Source organism: Dermacentor silvarum, chromosome 8, assembly GCF_013339745.2.
Source record: "Dermacentor silvarum isolate Dsil-2018 chromosome 8, BIME_Dsil_1.4, whole genome shotgun sequence".
NCBI lineage: Eukaryota > Metazoa > Arthropoda > Arachnida > Ixodida > Ixodidae > Dermacentor > Dermacentor silvarum.
This window is the reverse complement of record NC_051161.1, coordinates 58,666,565-58,688,544: the sequence shown is the minus strand read 5'-3', so window position 1 is coordinate 58,688,544 and position 21,980 is coordinate 58,666,565. Positions and strand designations below refer to the sequence as shown.

Genomic DNA, 21,980 nt, shown 5'->3' with positions numbered 1-21,980 from the left:
TTATACCAAACTATTGCACGCTTTTTTTTTTCTCTCCTTCTGTATCGCTCTACTCAGCGAAACAAACACGACGTGCCGACCTTACAGCGTTGCTCTGTTCGTTTCTGCCATCACTGCGAGAACACAATTTCGGCGACGGCGACTCGCTTTGTCGACCACGGACGACGCAACCACGCAATTCGGTAAAGGAAAGAAAAAAAGAAGAGAAAACCAACTTTGTCAGTAACAAAGGCAAAGTAAATAAACGTCCATTACCAAGCAAAGAAAGAAATAAACAAATAACTCGAGAACAAGTACTTCAATAGGCGCGGCGAAAGTAAAAGGAGGCCCACCTTGGTCCGCGGACAAAAAGTGACCGGTTCACAGTGGAAGCTGATCTCCTTTCGCCGCTCCTTTCCTCCTCCCATCCGCTCTCTGGTTTCTTTATGCCTGTCAGAGCACCGTTTTGAGTTTCGCGTGTCTCTCCTCTGTTTTTACCCTTTCTCCTTCTTCCTTTCGCTCTTTCACTTCCTGTCTTCCTCGGCGTGTTCCGGAGAGCAAAGGAGTGTTTTGGTCTGCCGCTTCGAAGAGGACCAGCGCGTCGTCGCGGTCGTCGTGCCATACCGGTCTCAGAGAGCTACTGGACCGAGGTCGCGTGAGAGAGTGCGAGTACGGATCGGTTGTATACTTCTTCCACTGCCCGACGCGAGCGTACGCCTCGTGTGAGCGGTGTGCGTAGTTAATACCGACCCATCTCCCGAGAGGAAGTGTTCGTGTGTGTGCTTGTGTGATCGTGTAGTATATTGTTTCATTTCGCGGAGCCGAGGGAATCGAGCGCGACTCCTCAGCGACGACCGTCTTCTCTGCCAGCTCGTGCAATATCTAAGCTGCGCGCACGAGTGTACCGCGAAAGAAAAGAAACGAAAAAAAAAAAAGAAGATACAGCGATCCGAAGACCTTCATCTTTTCTGTCAGGCGTTCGCGTCCGCCCCGTTCACCTTCGCGGGGGCGTGATCCGTGCCTTTTGTTCGGCGGGCGTTGGACGAAGAGAGAGCCGACCCGGCGTTGATTACCCCGACGCCGTGCCGCAAACCGTCCGTCTGCGCAAGAAGAGAATTTTGATTGTTCTCCACACGAGAGCGAGGCTCCTCGCTTCGAGGATTCTCTTTCCTTGCAACTCGGGACGGTGATCTTCGGCTCATTTCCTCACCTGATTGCCTGAGCTCCCAGTCCGCGCATAAGGACGCTCCTGGAATCGGTGTGTGAGTGCGCGCGCGTGCCTGCGTGTGTACACTGCTGGGCATCGTTATGGATAGGTCGAACCTTCAGGTGAGTCTGTCAGAATCTGTATGCTTTTTTTTTTTTATGTGTATGGGTGTCAGTTTCTGGTTGGACCTTGGAGGCTCTTGGAGCTTTAATGCAGGTCTTGGAGCTTTAGCGAGTCGTTCGTATACGAGTTAAAGTGACTGCAGCTATTTGCGTATCGCTTGATTTTAAATCCCTATATCAACGTCGGACTGTGAGGAACGGAATAGCGGAAAGCCTCCGGATTAATTTCGACCGCTTCGGGTTGTGTCGAAATCTCCGCTTGTAGGACGTTTCTCGAAATCAGTCACCGTATGAATTCATGCAGAGCGATTAGGAGCCGAACCGGCGACCTCGCGCTCTGTGGGAGGATGCAATGTACACTTATTAGTGCGGGACGTTTTTATTAAACTGCATCCTAGACTTTATAGTCTAAGAGGGGGCAGAAGGGGTATATGACAGAAGAGGTAGTTCAATGCTTTTGGTATGTGCCAGAAACCTCCCTGTTTCAAGTGCAATGATCACAGTTCGAAAAAGGAGAGAAACTAGCGAGCAATCCTGCTATGCCAGAAAATACTCTCACTTCCAGCGTACAAATGGCTTGATCCATAGAACGGCACAAGCGGTGCTGGTGCTATCTATATGCAGACGTCACAATTTAACATAAAACCAAATGTAACGCGGTACTGTGGTACAATACCTGCATCGTACTAAAGCTACAAGGATAAATGGTCTGCCTGTCTCACTTTTTCGAGCATGCACCACCCAAAGACATTTTCTTTATAGTTAAGCTTCTTTGTATTATTAGTTATGATTAATACACATAAAAAACAAGCTTGGCTGTGATCTGAGCACTAGGATCTGTAAAGACCTCAATTACTGCTGCAGCTAACATCAGCAAGGCGCCAGTAATGTATCCAAAACCACCTCTAGTCGCCTACAAATTGCCGCATTACGGGCTCGCCAATAAAACCGAACGCGGCGATCAGGGGATCGCCGCGTTCTCATAAGCCGATATAATTTACTGCTGATGAGTGTCCCACCTATACAAGCGAATGTATTGCTGAAGTTGTCGAGGCAGAACATATGTAATTTCTAGAGCGTCTGAGTGATTGCATGACGAGAAGCGAAGAAGCAAGAACTTTGCTCGAAAGCTCCTCAGTATTCACTCGGACTTACATAGCGGATCGATTTTCCGCTGACCATGCTGTAACATGAAAGCCATCTTCATCAACTGTAACAAAAAATCGTTCTTACGAGCAACGCTACTGCGTAATTACTAATTGTTTGAGAAATCGCGAAGATGGTATTCAGCTGAATGGCACAAATGAATTATTTTCTTTCAACCTGAAGAAATTTATTTTGATGCCAGTTGTACGAAACGTGGGAGCAGGAACAAGTTAGACGGATGCTCAACGCGAAATAGTGCTTTGGAATGGTCTTCTCTGAAAGTATAATTTAGAGGCCACAACTAGAATGTTTGGTCTCGATACTAACAGGTCTATCGTGATGTGTCTAAAAGCGGCAGGCCAAATCAGCGTTAAAATCACTTATATTTGGCTATATTTCGCATGACTGCATTCAGTTCTAGCATCTGAAATTAAGAAGAAGCGGCCGTTTGTTTTCATTGTCGTATAAACGTTATACTGGAATGAGACAAACAATGCCAATTACCAGTCGGCACAGCCTGGCGCACTTAACAGCAGAGTTCATGGTTAGCGTCCCTGGCTATCGTACTTTATTGCATACGCATTCGTTATGCCGCACTCCACAATGAAACATCGCAGTGGCAGTTGCTGTCGCACGAGTGACTGCAGCGCTTAGAGCTATCGAAACAAGCGGCAGAATGCAAAGCATCATCGCTCTTTCACAACGCGAGAGAATGCAAAACATAATCGCAAGTCTCAGATAGTTGCAGAAACTGACAGCGGTCTAGGCACTGAAACAGTGAGGAGAAAAAAAATATTTATTATGTATAAAAGCTTAGACGGTCAACCTTAATCGAAGTTCTGACCTGTTACTCAGTATTCTAGAATCGAAATGGGAGTAAAAAGAAAAAGAGAGAAAAGTGCTTATGATGGACGAAAAATTGTGGTGAATGAACATGAACGGTGCGGACGGGGCTTCAAAGTGAAGAAGCTGTCAAAGCTATTGAGTGATTGGGTAAGCAGGTCTTCGGTGCATCGTTAACGTGCGCACCGTAGCAAAGGTTGTAATCACAGAGGCCTGACGTTCAAGATCTCCGTCGAATAAGCTCCGTAACTTCGAAAGCCCCTGAAGTAATTCCATCGAGCATTCCCAAACGTCATAATCTACGCCGACACGGTGCCCATTCATTTCTTGCAACCCTGATTGCAGTATGTACCGTAATTATTATTATTATTATTATTATTATTATTATTATTATTATTATTATTATTATTATTATTATTATTATTATTATTATTATTATTATTATTATTATTATTATTCTACAATAGCCGTGAAAATCGGTGTGAGGGGTATAGAGAAAAGGAGCCGTAACTATGCTGTCTCCTAAAAATCTTGTTCTATTTTTTTTCCACGACTTCAACTACGCTATAGCTTTGTTTCGCCTAGTCTTCTGTGGTTACACCATCGTGGTAAGACGGCGACAGATGTCCCTCTTTCCCATTCAAAAAGGCAAACATCCGCACGCACGCACACACACGCACTGCACGATCATGTGTCTCACGTCAAATGTTCAACGTAAATCTAAAGATTTCTGCTGGTTGTCATACGACGGTCACCATGTCGCCATACAACTTGCCCGGACAAAGCACATTCAACCGCGCTTCTAGGCATTTACACGTCTTCAGGTTGTGCGTGCGTTTTGTGTTACGTGGTGAAGTTCTAAATAAAGCTTGCACGCCAGAGAAGGCAACAGGTTGCGAATTATGGCGCTTACAAATTGGTCTCTTTTCACTGTATATGTTGCGAGAAAGCTTTCTGACTTCAGTAGTATATAACCGGCTATTTCATCGGACAGGTAAAAAAATTGTCTGAGTGTTACTAAAACTGGGATACCGTTCTGCAATAACGCAATGTTCATCAGCATCGTGATCACCTCTGAGGCCACCATTAAGTACCGCTGCCGCGCCACCTATAGGTGGTGGACCTATTTAATGTAACCGCCTCGGTAAGAGTGGGTTCGTAGCTAAAGTATAGTGCCTAAAATACAGGGTGATTTTTTTAGACCATACCGAAATTTAAGAAAGAACATATTCCTGTGCCAGACACCTATAATTGTAATCCTTGAGTTGGATTACTCCAAGCGGCGGACACTACTCGTACGACAAATTAAAATGTGAAATCAATTAAGTAACAAAAAAATGATTATTTCACTTTCTGATTAGTTGCTTTATGGCACATATTGAAATTTATTCATTGTAGCCGGTGAAGTTAAAAGGCATGTCCATTTACAACGAATTCTAAGGATCGCACGGGTCTCGAGATATGCGCCGTCAAACTTGAGGTAAAATGCGCATTTTTTTCACTGACTTTCTAAACAAACCGTCGTTTTATGCATTCAAGCACAAAATTAACAGGAAACGCCCACGTATTTCGTCGCACACTTTGAGAATTAATATCTGGAAACTGGAGGCACCCTGAAAATTCTTTCCAAGTGCATACTCGCCTTGCGAACTCACCGGCCACAATTCGTAAATTGCAATATGTGCTGCAATGTAATTGACTAAAAACTTAATTAGTGAATGTTCGTTAATTATTCTATAATGCATTTCAATTTCTCGAGCAAGAAATGTCCGCCTCTTTGAGTAATCCTGCTGAACGACTAGAATTATGATATCTGCCACAAGTGATTTTTACAAGTTCCGCATGGTTAAAAAAAAAACGAACGCCTGGTATACGAGCTAAAGCAAGCGGTGGTGCTCGCTGTGTTTTGCTATTGTCGCACTGCACTGGTCTTATTCGTGTGACCGAGCCTCTCTCATCTATTTTGACAGCAAAATTTCAGTACACCAGCTAATTGTCCGAGACAGCATGGCCTTTATCAGCCTATAGTTTAAATAAACTGCAGGACAAGGGGCTTTCTCAGGGATTTTCATATACCCTTGCCCGACGGCAGCCGAACTTAACATATGCGCGCCAATTTAGCGATCTGATCACACGTAATCTTCTGCAGTTTCCAACTGTTTTTTTTTTTTTTTCATTCCTTTGGCACCAATTTAGTTAATCTCACCATGGCCTCTGAGACTGCAAAGGTGCACTGGTGCGATCTCGGAGGCTAGACTCTCATAATACAAGCTGATCGTAGCAGTTGCGCTATAAGGGACAGCCGCGAAAAAATGAAAGCGGGCCTTCAAGCAGTCACTGAGACATCCCAAATTTTCGGTCTTACTGTGCACAACGACCATCCCCGAGACTTCGTCATGTGCGATTGGAATGATGAGATCTCAAGGCGTATTTGTATATACGGGGCCAATATAACCTCTTCAGCAACGGTCCAGCCAGCCTCCGCTTTATTTTCTTTTTTTTTCTCTCTCTCTCTCTCCCTCTCTCATTAGAAGCTGTGTTTAGCACAGATATTTCCGATTTAGTGACCAGCCAAATAAGCGATTAGTTAGTTGAGTTTACCATGCGGAAGCACGGTGTTTTCCGTCTCGCCTTTGTTTCATCCACGCGTCACATCAGCCTCCTTTAACAATATACATAGACGTGCAATGCGGGTCACAGTATTTCAACAGAACCTGAATATTTGCGCAGCTTTATCGCGCAGCCTCGCACTCGGATATATAATCTATAGCGCGAGATTAGGTGAACAACACAAAGAGGTCGGAGTGGAGGGTGACGCAGTGGGTGCGTACGAAATAGGCGAGAGGAAAACGCTTGCACCCATAACGTTTCCGCGCGCATACGCTAAGTTGTCACTGATTTCGATCTTCGCTAAATCGGTTTCGTGCTGGTTGGCTCACTGGCGATTCGTAGACATGCAAATTTCTCACTGATAAGGGCGCCGTCTTTTTGGACCATGACGCCTTTCCGTATCTTTCTAGCGCCAACTATCTGCTCATACATCTGCGTCATTATAGCCTGCACTGACAGTCTTGCGCACGAGACACGTTTTCGTCGTTAATTTTGCGATGGCATAGGTGAGATATAGTATATATGAAACGTGATACAAAATAAGGAAACTTTCCTATCAAAGCTGAGTGACAATACGTATAGGCCATATACAACATAACGGCGGCTGTGCATTTATTGCGTCACATGGTGGTCTGCTCGAACTAACCCTTCATTCCCTTTAATGTCACTCTCCGCGTATAGTAGACGTCGGTGCCGCTAATTTATGTGAACGATTTGAACAACGTATTTCTTTTGTCATTCGTGAAAACAAAAAGTAATTAAAAGCGATATGCTGCTCACGTAGGCAAAGTGGTGCCGGCACCTCCTTTTGTTTCCAAGAGTAGCACGTAAGGCGCTCCATTTCTACTTATCATTTATCCTCCCGGAGAAAATTATTGCTTGCATATGAAACCATAGCTACAGAACCGGAACGCTCCTGCGGAAAGCGCTTCTGGGTATAGCTCAAACTTTAATGTGGCCGTTTAAATGCAATGCGTTCGAATGTCTTTTTTTTATCATTTGTTCTATGTTGTTTTTTAAGTTATGTAAATGTCACGGCGGCAAAGCGTTTTTGCTGCCAGAAAAGCTAACACGTCCGAGCAGTCCGCAGTCATTCGCAGCAGCTGTAGCCTTGACGCCCCGAACGTTTGTCCTCTCGCTTTTACTTAATGGTGGGGTCCTTTCTTCGATACGGCGAGAATTTGGTCTCTGGAAAAACCGGAAGTGCATGACCGGTTCACGGCAGAAGCGAGAATACCGTTCATTTGAGAAGAGCATTCCCCGGAGATGTCGTGTACTATATGTATGGGTGTGTCACTTCATGCAACATCCTTGTCATCTAGGGTAGCATGATATGCGTATATGAATGCGATCACATAAACATCTCCAGCACCCGTTAAACAATGTATCCCTCTGTATCTCTCAGCGGAGATGGTACGAAACAGCAAGGCAAGTCCGCCGTCTAGGTCAATTTTTAATGCGAAGCATTTCTTTTTTTTTTTTTTTACCTTTTCCAGACACTTTGTGGCTCTTATCCTGCATGATTGCGGCGTTCTGTCTCGCGCGGTGCGATGTCTTAATTTCTTTTGATTTCATGTGCACCGATTCCGAAACTCGCCGCCGCCATGCTGCCGTCGTCGTATAGAGTATAGTGTCGTCATCTCGCCGTCGTGTACGTGCCATCATCGTGATCACTGCATCATTGCCATGCCACCATAAACCTCGTCATGCCATTGTCTTCGTTGCCGCCCAAACCGTCATTATCATGCCGTCATCGCTGTCGCCATGTCGCCGTTGTAAACTTCGTCATACCGCTGTCGAGTCATGTCATCGCCGTCGTCGTCATCATGCCATCCTCTTGTCGTTGTGTCACGCACGTACTCGTGCCACGCGCGCAATTTCTCGCCTGACTTGAACACGTTGCTCCATGTGGTGACACTTTGTGCAACCCTAAACGAAGCTAGATAGCCAGCTAGCCGTCAAATGCAATTATATGCTACAGTGAGTTCGATCTGCATGTCCTTTCTTTTCCTTTCGGTTTACTTGTTTCATGTTCAGCGCACAAGAAAAGGCATGCACGATGCTGGCAAAGTGGAAACTAATTTGATATGACATGTCCGACATACTCTCCTAATTTCATTGCGCTCGGTCCAATGGTTCTCCCATCAAATTTCTGTCGATATTTGTGGTAAACGTTTTGCCGTAGGCTTTCTCTACCGCATTTAGTGGCAATAGTAGCTTCGCTGTTAAAATCCTCGCGCCTTTAGATTATTTTATAAGTAAAACCGAAGCGATATACACAATACAATGTTGTATCTTTACATATACCAAACCACGCCATTCCTATTCGTTCAAGTCTGCGACGTTCGTGTGGGTGGGCGAGAGGATGGAAAGGATTTGAAATCATTGCTGCAGGAAGACAAACGGGCGTATCAAGAAGGAGCTTAACACTCACCGAATAGATCTTGTGCACATACTTGTGGACAACTGTAACTGTCATTAGTATAAATCTAAAATTGTTAACTGGTAATGAAAATTGTGCCGAATTTCACAGCGCTACGCGTAGTATATCCCAGAAGTGTGTTCCCGATTATAAAGCGATTGCTATAAACAGACTAATAATTACATCGAAATTAATCGTTGCACGGAGCACCGAGTCCTTGCGGGTACTGGTGGCTTTGCTCAAAGGTACCTGCTGCACTTATAAGCGCCATAATCAATTAATGAAAGCATGTAACTGATGAGCGGAACGCGATCTGATGGAGAGCGCGGTGCGCCTATTTGTGCCCGCGGAAGCTCCTGTCACTCAGAGAAGCCGGCGACCAGGAGCAAGCTGCCAAGGTTGTTCACAATGCAGCCAGAACAAAACGCACGCGGGTGGAGCGAAAGAGGAGAACGGATCGAGACATTACAGGAAGAGTAGAGCGTACAGGCTGATGCCACATTGGGTACACGCTTGCTAAGAGTTGCATGTATACCTCAGCATTGCATGCATGCATTCCTTTTTTAAGCGAAGCTTTATATAGGCTCACAAATTTCGGCGGCAGTGGTGGTGGTGTCGCGCTGAAAAGTGGGCCGATCCTGGTGATAGTGCAAAAACGGTCCAAGCTGAATGGCACATACCCCTGTGGGCTCGGGGACCTGTAACGCGCCCTTGAACTCCCCTTGTCACACGTGGGACCCAAAGAGACAAAATCACCAGCCTTTCCCCCGTCGAGAAAATGGGGGTAAGCGAAGCTTGTCGTCCGATTCTATAGTGAGTGCTTCCGAAGCCCCGGCGAAACGTCAGCGAAGAGCCGCGGACCCCGAGTTGCGGGAGCGCGATGTTGGGGCCAAACGTCAGCGAAAAGCCGCCGACCCTGAGTTTAGGGAAAACGAAGCGTAACGCCTGTGACACTGTTGTCTTGCCACAAGCTTCGCTTACCCCCATTTTCTCGACAGGGGAAGGGCTCTGAATTTTTGAAACTAAGTTTGTTAGCTTCTTTCGCGAGGTTTGGCATTCTTCGTCGTTTCCTTGCCAGATTATATTTTTGGATCATTATCGTCGTCGTCATCGTCGTCGTCGTCGTTGTCGTCGTTGTCGTCGTCGTCGTGCTCGTCCTATTTTTATGTCCACTGCAGGACGAAGGCCTCTCCCAGCGATCTCCAATTACCTCTGTCTTGCGCTAGCTGATTCCAACTTCCACCTGCAAATTTCCTCATTTCATCACCCCACCTAATTTTCTTTATATTTGGGGATATATACGGACAACTTCGGTCACTGGATAGGTGCCCGACTAGGCCACTTGCTGCTGCTGATGTCTGGCATGTAGTAGACGACTTGGGTCACTAAGTATGGTGCCACTGCATGGGTGGCCATTCTTGATAATCCTGCAGAATGGATGCTGAAAAACAACTATGCTACAACTTCACAAAATATGAAGTTCTCTCCAGGGGACTGAATTCAGCTTCCATGGCAGTGGACGTAGTCATTACCAACAGTTTGTAGCGAATTGTGTCGGGCTGCTAGCTGCGTGAATACTGCAGCGCATGGTCTTCAAATGTCAAAAGCCGCTGTATGCGCAGCTAATTCTGACTTGTTCCCTCGCACGAGCCCATCGATCTCTCTCTCCCTGTGAACTCCGTCGTTTCTCAACGTTTATTGGTTCTAAACAAAAGTTCACGCTACATTTAACAAGCGCCCGCAAACTTCGTTTCCAGAGCGGCCCGCCTATAAGCGCTGCCAGTCAAGGTCTCGTAATCTCGTTAACGCCGAAATACTGACTTCCAACAACCAAACGGACGTTCCGAACAGTCGCGAAGCCAAGCGTTTCGCAGTCTCGTTAAAAGCTGGAGGACTGACTTCGGAGAACCGAAACGACGTTCGCGCAACCGTCGTTCCCCTCAACGCCCAGTTCCTTCGCTCCAGAACTCACCGAAGCATCGAGCGCACGTAGCCCATTAGGTAACACAGACGCTCGCTAACGGCCCATACACAGCGGCTCTCTTTCATCCGTTAAGTTATTGCGGCCTACAGAACGTAGCTAAGAGTTCGGCGCTGCTGCGCTTTCTACGCGCGGGGAGGCATTTCTTATTGCGCATGCGACCACCTGCGTAGCTGTCCGCTTCGAAAACGGGTTGTCCACATCACTGAGAGCAGTTGGCGGCGCGGTGCGTTTCATCGGTGCGCGTTTCAAAACGCCGCGGTTCAAATTTCTTGGCTGCTCGTGATATCGAAGGTGGCGGCGGGGTGCGGAAAAATGGGCTGACGTGGTGCAGCTTGCGCGCGTGCTTGCACGCTAGTATTAGCGCCTGCTAACAAAACTTTTTACCGCTACGAGAACTATAGTAGTGAATAACGAGGCCTTTGTCGCAGTTAATAAATTAATAAACTGAAGAAATGGAAAATTATAGACCATCTCTGTAAAAGCACGCAGCGTTAACGAAGCTGTGGCCAGTTTGTTAGCTGAACAATGCAACGAACACAGTCATGAAAAAAAAATGAAAGAAAAAGACTAAGAAAGAGGATGACAACGAAAAAGAGAACATGTAGGAAAAAATAGGCAGGGAAGTTTAACTTTACATTTTGTCTAGGTGGCGTCCTTGCACGTAGGGAGAATGATGGGGGAAGGCAAGAGAGAGGATAACAAAATTTCAAATCAATCACGTGCAAATCTTAATGTGTGGCTGTGTTTTCGTCCACATCTTTCTTGTCACCTGCTGGGTCGTTCGCAATTAGCGACAAACTAATGCTCAAGCTAAGATTATCCTTTAACTAAGCAAGCACTTATCGCCCACATTCACATGCATTTGCAATTAGCGACAAACTATAGCTCAAGCTAAGATTATCCTTTAACTAAGCAAGCACTTATCGCCCACATTCACATGTATTTTTTATCGCAAGACTATTTGCCATTGGCCATCCGTCCCCATTGGTATTAGGTTCGTTATCTAAATCGGCCGGGGCGTGTTCTTTAGAAGCGCTCTTGACTATATAAAACAATTTGTGAATCTGACACCGTGTTCGCAGAGCTGTTGCACGTGCGTACGGTCATGATAAGAATCATCTTACCGAATGGCTGCCCACCCGTTTGGTAAGCCCTTTCTCTGATCAGCTCCTACTGCAGCTCTACAGGTTTGGTATGCAGGGACGTCATCGAGACTGCCATGTTGCTGTATACAGCTATCACGGTAAAAAGCTACGCGTTATGTTGATTCGCTAATCTCTGGGCAACAGTGGAAGTTGTGAATAGGACCACAATATGACGCATATGACGTCACGCGAATATGCACTGACGTCATCGAATCCGCCATATTGTTGTACAGTGACAAGCTACACGTTACATCGATTAGCTTGTCTACAGCAGAATAGTAGAAGCTGGTAATATGATAGCAATGCATGATAGCAATGCGGCATATATAACGTCACTTGAGTACTATCTATACCTTCCAGAATGTCGTTCGGTTTCGGCGACATAAGGTGTAAAAGCTTGCGGCAAATGCGGGCGGCGCACCACCCTATTCTCAAGGACAGCTAGCACTCTCGTGTCGCGCGCGCATTACTAAAAAAAGAGGGCGGCGAACATATACGGAAACGAGTTGAGCCATCGAGCAAGGACGACGACACGTGCTGCGAATAATGACCGCGCCGGCTGGCTGCGGGTCGTTCGAACCATTTCCGAACCTTCTCCTCCGCCCTGGCGCATTCATGCACTCGGTCCGTCAAGATGTCGAGCGGCCCGCCGCGCTGTAAGTATCTCAAGAGTGCCACCGCGGGTCTGTGCGTCTCGCTCGACGCTGGCTTTGGCGGAAAGGTGCAATTTGCACAATAACCTTGCGTCGTGCGACTGCCCAGCCGCACTATAAACACGCGCGGAGCGATTGTCGCGATTGCGAAGCGGCGATCGTTTGTTTGGCGCGCTTTCCGCTAAACCGTTCCCCGCTGGTCGCCGTTCGATATGTGTACAGCATAGAGACGGCGAAAGGAAAACGGGAGACCAAGCATTCAGCACATATCTGGTGAAGGCACATTGCGTTATGGTGCGGAATGTGGGACAGTGTAGTCCATGCCTTTAACGGTGTTCATGGCCCTTGGTAATAATATATTTGTAGCAAAAACTAGCTCTTTCCCAGAAGGCCCATACTCCGCCCCTTCAAAAAAAAAAAAAAAAAAAGGCGCAAGGGAAACAGGCGCGTGCATGTGCTCTCGCCCCATAAAGTTTCCTACGACAGTTATTGTAGGGAATTCTACGTTATCGCGCGCCGATGCTATATTTTGTTAGAACTAGCTCTTATATTGCCTGGTATTTCTTCGTGTCTTTTTAGTGATTTTAAATGTACCGCCCGCTCATTGGCCAATCTCCCGTTCTGAGTATGTGCCACTGTATGAAAATCATCATCACCAACAGCCTGCGATCATCTCAAAGACGGTCGTTGGCGTTGGCACAATAGAAGTATACGTGCGATTGTGTCCTATAATGGTTAGGAAAGTTTGGCCTAAAGGTTAGAAACGTTTGCTTTATAAAGGAAATTTTACTTTGATCACGTATATATATTTGTTGCAATGAGACTGAGGATATTCAAGCATCATTTGCTTTGTCACCGAGTAATTGCGTAGAAAACAAGGCCACAAGCCTAAACACACATAAGGATAGTAAAGATAATAGGGCTGTCCTGTGTGCGAACAAGACAGCAGAAGCAGCCGCAGCAGCCACGGCCAGGAAAGTCCGGGCAGGTTCGCAATGAACGGTTCGCTTTAATATTATTGAGTAGACAGTCATTCATGCACTTGGCAGTAGCATTATACTTAACCTAACATAGCAGTCCAGCTCTATATGAGCGTTCGAACGTCCCCTTACGGTGCTCTCAATTTAGCTTGTAAAATTAAACCTGATGCGAAGTTTGTCCCCGTCACTAATATTTTTCTTAAAGCTTTTGTTGTGTTTCTTAGTAACGTGACCACGCGGTAGTCTCAAGGTAGTTTGATTAGAGATCCCGTGTGAGTTTGTACGTACGTGTGCCCTTGTTAATAAAAAGCCTTGTTTGAAAATCAGTTCTTGTGCCTCTCTTGTGGCAGTTTTCCGTCCGATGGTGCTCTGTTTTTACAAGGAATCTGGACGTTGGCTCTCTTTCATACTTTAATAATTAGACTCCGGGGTATAAGATATATCCTGTATACGAAAGAAATAACAGCAAATCATCCTGGCAACCCCCTTAAAACGAAGCTATTAGAAGAAATTATATTTGCAATAAATGAGAAGAAATGAAGAAATGCAGGCAATATATAGTAGTTGTCACAGTTTCCTTTACTCCAAGAAAGCAGGAATGAAATGACCAAACTTGTAGAATTTCATTAACCACTTCACGAAAGGTTCGCTTCACATAGATACCAAAGTTTGCGTTGGACCTGCTTAATTTTTATTAATATTATAGTCGCGCTCAGCCAGAACAACTTTTTATCCATGGAAGCAAGGGCACGCGTTCTGTATCCCGCATGCGAGACTGGGCATCAAGGTTTCTTTCTTTACAATCCCAATCATTTCCGCGAACTGTAGCGTATAGGCGTTCAACCATGCACGCCTATAAGCCGTCTATGTAACGGCTCCCTGCTGAGTTTCTAAGTTTGTCCTTCGACCGACAACCTTTCGACAGGCTATAAATACGATGGAGACACGCGAGCGAGCATCGCGATGACACTTTTTTTTTTTTGTCTTTCTTGCTTTGCTCATTTAAGCAGCTTCGGGAGTAATAGGAAAAACCTGTTCGAGTGGTGGTCGTTTTCGTTAGAACAAAACCTGCGCTCGCCGTCACTGACCCACAAATCAAAACGGCGCTGCGCCAGTTGCGGAAGCAGAGGCGACGCTTGCAACATAGCGCACATGCTTTCATTTTTTTTATCTTTTTTTTTTTGCTTTATTATTGCTTGGACGTTGACAGTGTGTGTGTGCGCGCGCGATCCGGTGGCGAACCGGTTTCTCATTAAAATTGACGGCTCCCGCTGACACTGATTGCGACTAGAATAGAATGCTGTAGTACTTCTATTTTTCTTCTGTATATATGTTATACGTATCACACTGTGCGTTGCGACAGCTAAACCGAGTGCGTTGCTTGTGTGTACGGAAGGCTCAGCTGTCATTGTCCGGTAAATCTACTTGTGGTGAGTTTGTGGGTGTCTATAGAACTTCCGTCCGCCAGGTGCGTGCGCTGCTGCGCCTTTGATTTGAGCGAACAAAAGTGCCGCGGCGGCAAATGTAGCGCACGCTCGTGTTGCCGGAAGTATAGAAGAGAAAGCAAGCCGGCAATTCCGATGTATACAACAAAAAGTTACACCTATAAAGATTACGGTCACTATCGTTCGATCCCGCCAGAAGCCATGGTGTACAAGGAATGGCCGAAAGAAAGATAGAGATAAAGCTAATAATGCGTTAGACCTGTCCCTAAACGTATTGCAGCTTACGAAATAAAAAAAAAAAAATACCGGATAGACGTGAGCCGTGGCGTTAATTGGTGGCGCCATCTTGTGACCTTGACGTCGACTTGACAACACAAAACTATAACTGCTGCAATTGGCACGTTCTGCCTATATGCTGCTGCAGAAGCATCGGCAGCAACAATCGCTAGCGTCTACTAGATTTACTTTTATTTGTCCTCTTCTCCGGCAAGAGCGAAACATGAAAGCATTTACAACGGGTAGTGGTTAAAGAAAGCGTCACAAAATGTGCTGCCAGTGGTGCCGCTGCCACCGATATCTCCAGTGTTCCGTAAACGCATTGCAGTTTACGGATAGGAATGCACTTTCTAATAAGACGGCCGAAAGAAAAGAAACAATGTCCACACAAAATAGCGTGCAGATGTCGAAAAGTTGCATACATGGATGTTTTTACTGTAAGCTTAATATGTAGCTGGAAAACTCACATATTTTAGAGTACAGTTTAAACTGAAGACGTTTAAGTGCACAATTTAAAGGAGAGATCGATGGCAGACAACTCTGGCAGGGGAAACTTGTGACGCAAAGTTTTACCAGAGAGTATACGCAAAGATAGCTAATATGCAGTGACTTACCCTATGCTACTTAACTGCTGATGTAAGCCGTCGGTAGCGACAGAATCGTTAACATGCAGTCGTCTTGGGATACAACGCGCTATAGCTGGACAAAGCGTCGCAAAATGTCACTACAAGCGTTGCCACTGCCATCCACGGCTCTGGAAACAAAGTATTCCGCAAACGGTAATAAGTCTACTGACAAACCGAAAACTCTCAAATACCTTGCGCGCGCAATCACGCGAATGTAGTACATCACTCCACGGAACGACGTTGCCTTCGAGTTTATGCTATCCGAAGATAGCTAATATGTTGAAATAATATGTTATTCATATTATTCATAATATGTTATTTATTGATAGCTAATATGTTATTCATGTTGAAAGCGACATGTACCATGTGCTTCTTGCAACACTACACAGTGTGGTGTTGTGACACATCGAAGTTTTCTTGAATTTCAGCAACAGTGCATATAATTGGTTTCTCTCGGTGACGTATCAAAACGACAGTAACGCAAGTGAAAGGAATAGAAGCGTGTGTTTCGCCTACGATATTTGTCGCACGACTGCTCTTGCAACAAAACCCTGCTCCCGACGACACCACTGTGCCCTTACCTGCACTGTACCACCTGCCACTTTTTCATTTCAGGCGGTATGCGTCATGGCGCTGACGACTGCCTTTCTGGCCCTCCAGGATCCCACGGCATTAGTCCAGGCGCATGCGCACCGAGCACGGGTACGTATTACAGGCCGCACTGTGGCTTATACTTCGCAGTACGCATCTTACTGACATGTCTCTGTCTTATTTCTTACTTTCGAACCACTCTCACTTTGTAACAAATTAATGAGTTCGCAGGAAACGACAGGCGTGCTTGCGCCGACTGCCAATTGCTTCATTTATTTTCCAGATCAACGTAATATGTAGTCACAAAAAAGAACAATAAAACGCTATATTCAATTTTTTTTTCACGAGGTACAATAATCACAGGTAATCATACGCAGCAGACCAAACGAAATACAAAACAAGAAACATCAACATGGGTTGAACAAAGCATCACTTAGGCAATAATGTCATGTTCCTTTTTTTTTGAGCAAGACAGACGTTCCCAATCGAGACGGCTTCGACGAGTAGCATTTAAATATTTTAGTTCCTTTGTTGAGAAACAGGGGGTATACGCACCGCGTTCGACTCTCCCGGTGGTGCCGAAGGTGGGAGATACACCCCACCCTACTAGGCGATAATACAGCTGTGTGAATACGCAAACACGCATAGGCACACGCAAGCACGCACCGTCGCATTCAACGCTCATGTGTTCTTCGCAGAGCGAGCGAGCAATTAGGGCGATTTCGCTGGCACGCGTTACCGCGAAGGTCATTTCCGAGTTCGCGTTCTTGTCTCGCGGCCAAACGTCTCGTTACTCTTGCGCTATAGCTGTAAGAAAATGGACAGCCGGTGCCCGCATGGTCGCCGCGGCTAACGTTAACAGTGCACCCACCTGTCGACGCGCGGTCGCGAGCCTTGAACGTTATCGTCACAGTCAGTCGAGCTTCCGCTCCGCGGTCAATGCGCGTGGTCCTTCGCACGAAACGGCGCTCCACTTCCTGTAGTTTCGAAAGACGCCGCCATTTGTTTTGGTGACTGGCCCGGTTGGCCACTGGCGAAAGACAACTTAGGAGAAAGCAACAAGGTTTCACGTGGTTACAGACTGGTTTAGCGAGTTACCGGAAGCCGCCGATTGGAAACGGGGTGATGATACCGTGACCGCTGTAGCCATATTTAGCTGCATAATCCTAACGTGAGAACCTGCAACTAGGCACAAAACTGGTTGAAAAAAATAAATAACGCGTGTGTACACTTTAAGAAAGTGGACGCTCAAGCTAGAAGAAAACTGTTCCCAAGGTACCGGGTACAAGTAAACCTGATTTGCAAAATACAAGTAATCTACAATCGCGTTCTCAGCGATTTTCACCACTTGTTAATATTGAAGGTAATTAATCTGTACTCATTGAAAAAGTCACTGTCAGCTCCCCTACCTGTCTCGACAACAGAATGTTTTAGATGATTCAGGTAAAAACAATATATGCGATGCGATTGCCGCATACAGTTATACTCACCTCATATTTGTAATTTACCCTAAACAGTTACACTTCATGAAATCTGTTTTTTTTTTCGATAAGACGCACTATAATTAGTTCAGTCGCATATTACAGTAGGTTAAGTGGTGCTCCACTTCGCAGTCGCAAACTAATAACTTAGAAAGTTGCAAATTTAAGAACTAAGCCTGCACGTCGGTGGAACGTGAGTATACAGTCCTTGCCAAACTAAACCGAGTAAAACCGCGCTGCCCGCAGTTAAATACGGTAAAAGCACCGTAGCATTAGTGCGCCAGAGCTTTCGGACATCATATTTTTAGATGTTCCTTTTTTACTCTTTATACACTTGTCATCGTAGCTTGTGAAACGAAAAAGGCTCGCAGGATCTTTAAAATGAGCCAGGCAACTCAATGACTCCTACAGCTCCTATTGGCAGGCCCCAATTAAAAGTCACGCGAGCGTACAAGAGCTGTGACGTCCACATTACTCGGCACATTAAATAAAGCGCAGTCTTTTCTTATTTCTGTCTCTTGCAGGAGGTGCAGACGTACGTGGTCATCCACCACCCGCCGGTCAAGGTGGCGCAAGGCGCCACCGCCGCGCCTGGAGCTACCGCTGCCACTCCGAGAGGCCATCACGCAGCCGCATCCTCGATTAGCACTTCGTACGGTTATCAGCTCCACAGGGAGACGAACCACCACGTGCCGGTGCTCATCACGACGGGACACATTCCGGTATTGGGCCGGGCACCGGCGCACAAGACGTACGTCACAGTGCAGCACCTGCACCACGCCGTGCACCACCACCACCGACCGCTGGTGCTTCTACCGCCACAGCCTCACCTGCCGGTAAGCTGAACTTTTTCCAGGAACTTACCATCACTGTTATCATAATACGGATTTAGCCAGCTGCTCCAAGCGACTAATGGACGTTCGCGGATTTGTAGAAAGACCTGGATGGATAACCGAAAAGAAGCCTGTTGTGGGTGTGTCCGTGATACATGCTTGTCTTGTCCAGGACGCACAGAGTCTACGCAGTAGCTAATGTATCAGGCATCAGTAATAGTCGTATGCGTGTACCCTGTAGCTAGCTCGACGTACAGTAAGATTTGCTATTGCTCATTTTGTCCTGTTTTCTTGGACCATATGCAAAACAGTGAATCGAGTGAGAGGCTTACGAGAGAGACTGCGGGAACAGATTTGAGTTATAGATGCATTCCTCCGACATTAACACTCTTCTGCCTGCCAAATCCTTCTGCTTCCCACTTATAACAACATAAATAATCATAACATATTCTACAAAGTTTATGAGGTTCGCCAGTAGAGAGTCGCACGTTATTTCAACACGAAGAGTTCGAACAAATGTCCATTTATCCCGCAGGTGCACCACAGGAGGCGCGAGCGACTCACGGCTCAGAGCTCGAGCTTCCGCCAAAAGCACAACTCGTACGTGCGCCTGCCGGACTACCCTTCCTACCTCGGCCGTAACGCCGCGCTGAGTCTGGAGGAGGACACGCTGGCCGAAGCCGAAGCCGAGCCGACTCTCAAGGTGTACAAAGCGGACGCCGAATACCCGCCACTGAACTTGCGCAACCGGAGGAAGCTCTACTCTCTCGGATACATCTACATGCTCGACTTCCTCGAGAACCCCTACCTGAAGCGCTGAACATACTTGTTATACACGAGTGCATCGACTGCCAAGAAGTTCTACGAGCTCAGCATGCGTTGAACGCACAGGGTGCCTACTGCCTATAGCAAATTTGTACGAGTACTCTCGCGAAAAGGCTGGTTGTGAGTCACCAGTCTATCGCGTGCTACACGTTTCCTTCGTGGTGACGGGCACCCGTCATATACCCTATACTGCTTAAATGAAAGTGCCAGTTGTGCATGATTCCTTCCAACTATAAATCACGGTACTGTTCGCAGTTCTAGTAATTTCGCTCTGAGATAGTATTTTGTGGCTCATGCAGTTTAACATCACGTTTGGGTGCATTACACTTGCCTGTCTTGTCCTGAATAAACCGAAAGCACGCGTCGTCAATGCCGACGTCAGGCACAAAATGTAGACTTTGCAAGGCCCGGAACGATGGTGCTCGCCGTATAGAAGATGCATGCTCATTTATTCTGAATTAACCACGCAAGTATAATGGACCGAAACATGAAATTAAACTGCATGCACCACGAAGTACTACCTCTTTGGTAATGAACGAGAAGAAAGGGAACTGAGGGGCCCGATTTTTGTTATCATATCATAGGAAGCCAACAAACAATGACACCAAGGACAACATAGGGGAAATTACTTGTACTTACTAATTGAATTAAAGAAATGATAAATTAATGGAAATGAAAACGGGTTAATTTATCATGTCTTTAATTCAATTAGTAGGTACAAGTAATTTCCCCTATGTTGTCCTTGGTGTCATTGTTTGTTGGCTTCTTATGATACCTCTTTGGTAATACTTCGAAAATTTTAATGCGAACGAGCCTGTAGCTTAGCTGGGAGAATCACGCATACTTGTCACTCCTATTTACGCACAATTCAGTACAGTTCTTGAACTACACTGCATGACACAGCAGTATTCGCTGCGAAGTCAGTTTCCAAATATTTCACGTGAAATGCTGTTTTACTGTTGCTCGTGTACACTATTTCTACTTATTCTGCTTCTATTGATATCATCAGTGGGGTTTGCAAGTGAAGAATCTCATGTCTCGTACACCGGCTTGTAAACTCTAATATGACGGCGTCGGTCATTCCTTCATCATGAAAGCAGTAATGTATCGGTATTATATGTAAGCGTTTGTAGTTACTCCAAGATATCTTGAATAAGCTTCAAAATTGCACTACATATGCCCCTTTGTAATGTTTAACAATCTCACAGTAGATATGTCTTGACGTCAACTTCTGCTCAAACGCTACAGGTCAGCGATACTGGCCCATTGTAACCATTGGTCATGACATACGACCATGTGTTCACCTGCCATATCGCTTCATCAGTTTCATTCTACAGGTCAGTCCTGTAAGGCTGAATTTGCTCAACACATATCACATGAGTATGTCAGGAGCCGACATGTCAATACTCAACGATGTGTTTCTTGCACAGCGATGTTTGAATGTTTGAATATAACGAAGCATGGTTAGGGGGGGAGGGGGGGGGGGGGGTCGGATAAAACACTGGTTTTACACACGTCCCTCACACGACCCTCATAGTTTGGCCACGCACGACAAATATCACTACCAGTGAATCAAATTATTCTTCACCGTCGTGACATAAAACCTGTGCATTACATCGTTTACACCAGAGTTATTTCCATGAAAACATAGTTAATCATTTCGTACGGGTAACAGGAACACATTACGGCACCTACGACATCTAGGACAAGCGAACACGTAGACTTGCTATATTGAGGTCTTTGTCATTATAATGTCTCGTAAGTGCCACAAATGTGTCTTTCACAAAAGTGGAAACCTGTGACTCTTTGTTCTATGAGAAATCCCTTGACGCCGGAATTTTGAGGCGTCTGAAGCGTTACAGACGTCACGCTAACATTACGAACCTCGTCGCATCCTTTAGACCGCAACGGGCGCGTGACCAGACCTGACCGCCGGCCGTTGAGCATGGCTAGCTCCCACGGCTTCACAATGATTTCAGATGCTGTGGAAAATGACGGTAACTGTCTTCGTTATTCTCCACCGCTTAAGGAACGCCAGAAATACCACAAGAACACTACCACAAGCACGGTCAGCAGCTTTGGTCAGACACACACCGTTATGAAACTTTAGGATAAGGCTGCGTCTTTCTGCTCATCGACATAAGCACGTTGCCCGCCTGGTGCCTAGCTCTCGCAAACACCAGCAGCAAGACAGGCGCACTACTATTAAATAAGATTAAATTAGGGTGTTTTATGGGCCAAAACCACGATCTGATTATGAGGCACGTACGCCGTAGTGGGGGACTCCAGAATAATTTGTACTAGCTGGGGTTCTTTAAAGTTCACTTAAATCCAAGTACACGGATGTTTTGCATTTCGCCGCCATCGAAAATGCGGCCGCCGTGGCCGGGATTTGATTGCGCGACCTCGTGCTTAGCACTACTGTTGTGTACTGCTTCCTCGCACGTTATCTGTACTCGAGTGGAGGATACTGTACCTGGTTGTGTATCTTACAGTTTCGTCGCCTGGACTTATTGGTGGTTTTGAGATACCCGGTTCTTCGGTGGCCAACCTTCCAAGATATTACATCATTTGTTGAATAAAAACATGCCCGCGTGACCTACGCTCACGTGATAACTCGTTACTTCATGTTTTCGTCACGTGGCCTACAACCGGTCAGACTTCCAGACTTCTCAGGGACGGAAAGCGGATGCTCACCATGCAACACGGTCCATGCCCAGCCATTGAGATCTCAGCTATTCCCGTTCACTCATACTATGTTCGTATAAGCACGAATAACAATGTTTCACTGAAGGCGATTATAGTATTGCAA

At 46.0% G+C, this 21,980-nt stretch overlaps 1 protein-coding gene across 1 annotated transcript; it reads left to right on the top strand.

Annotated features, from left to right (window-relative positions):
* The first annotated feature begins 516 nt into the window (after positions 1 to 516).
* On the top strand, positions 517 to 21,759 carry LOC119461289 (uncharacterized). The gene is made up of 4 exons (XM_049671843.1): positions 517 to 1,308; positions 16,054 to 16,140; positions 18,035 to 18,346; positions 18,879 to 21,759. Exons 1-4 carry the CDS (start codon positions 1,288 to 1,290, stop codon positions 19,161 to 19,163), a joined length of 705 nt encoding a protein of 234 aa, XP_049527800.1. The 5' UTR covers positions 517 to 1,287; the 3' UTR covers positions 19,164 to 21,759.
* The last annotated feature ends 221 nt before the right edge of the window (positions 21,760 to 21,980 follow it).

Coding starts and splice junctions, on each gene's coding strand:
- LOC119461289 (XM_049671843.1), top strand. CDS start 1,288: ATGGATAGGTCGAACCTTCAG. Junction 1,309..16,053: donor TGGATAGGTCGAACCTTCAG/GTGAGTCTGTCA, acceptor TTTTCATTTCAG/GCGGTATGCGTCATGGCGCT. Junction 18,347..18,878: donor CGCCACAGCCTCACCTGCCG/GTAAGCTGAACT, acceptor TTTATCCCGCAG/GTGCACCACAGGAGGCGCGA.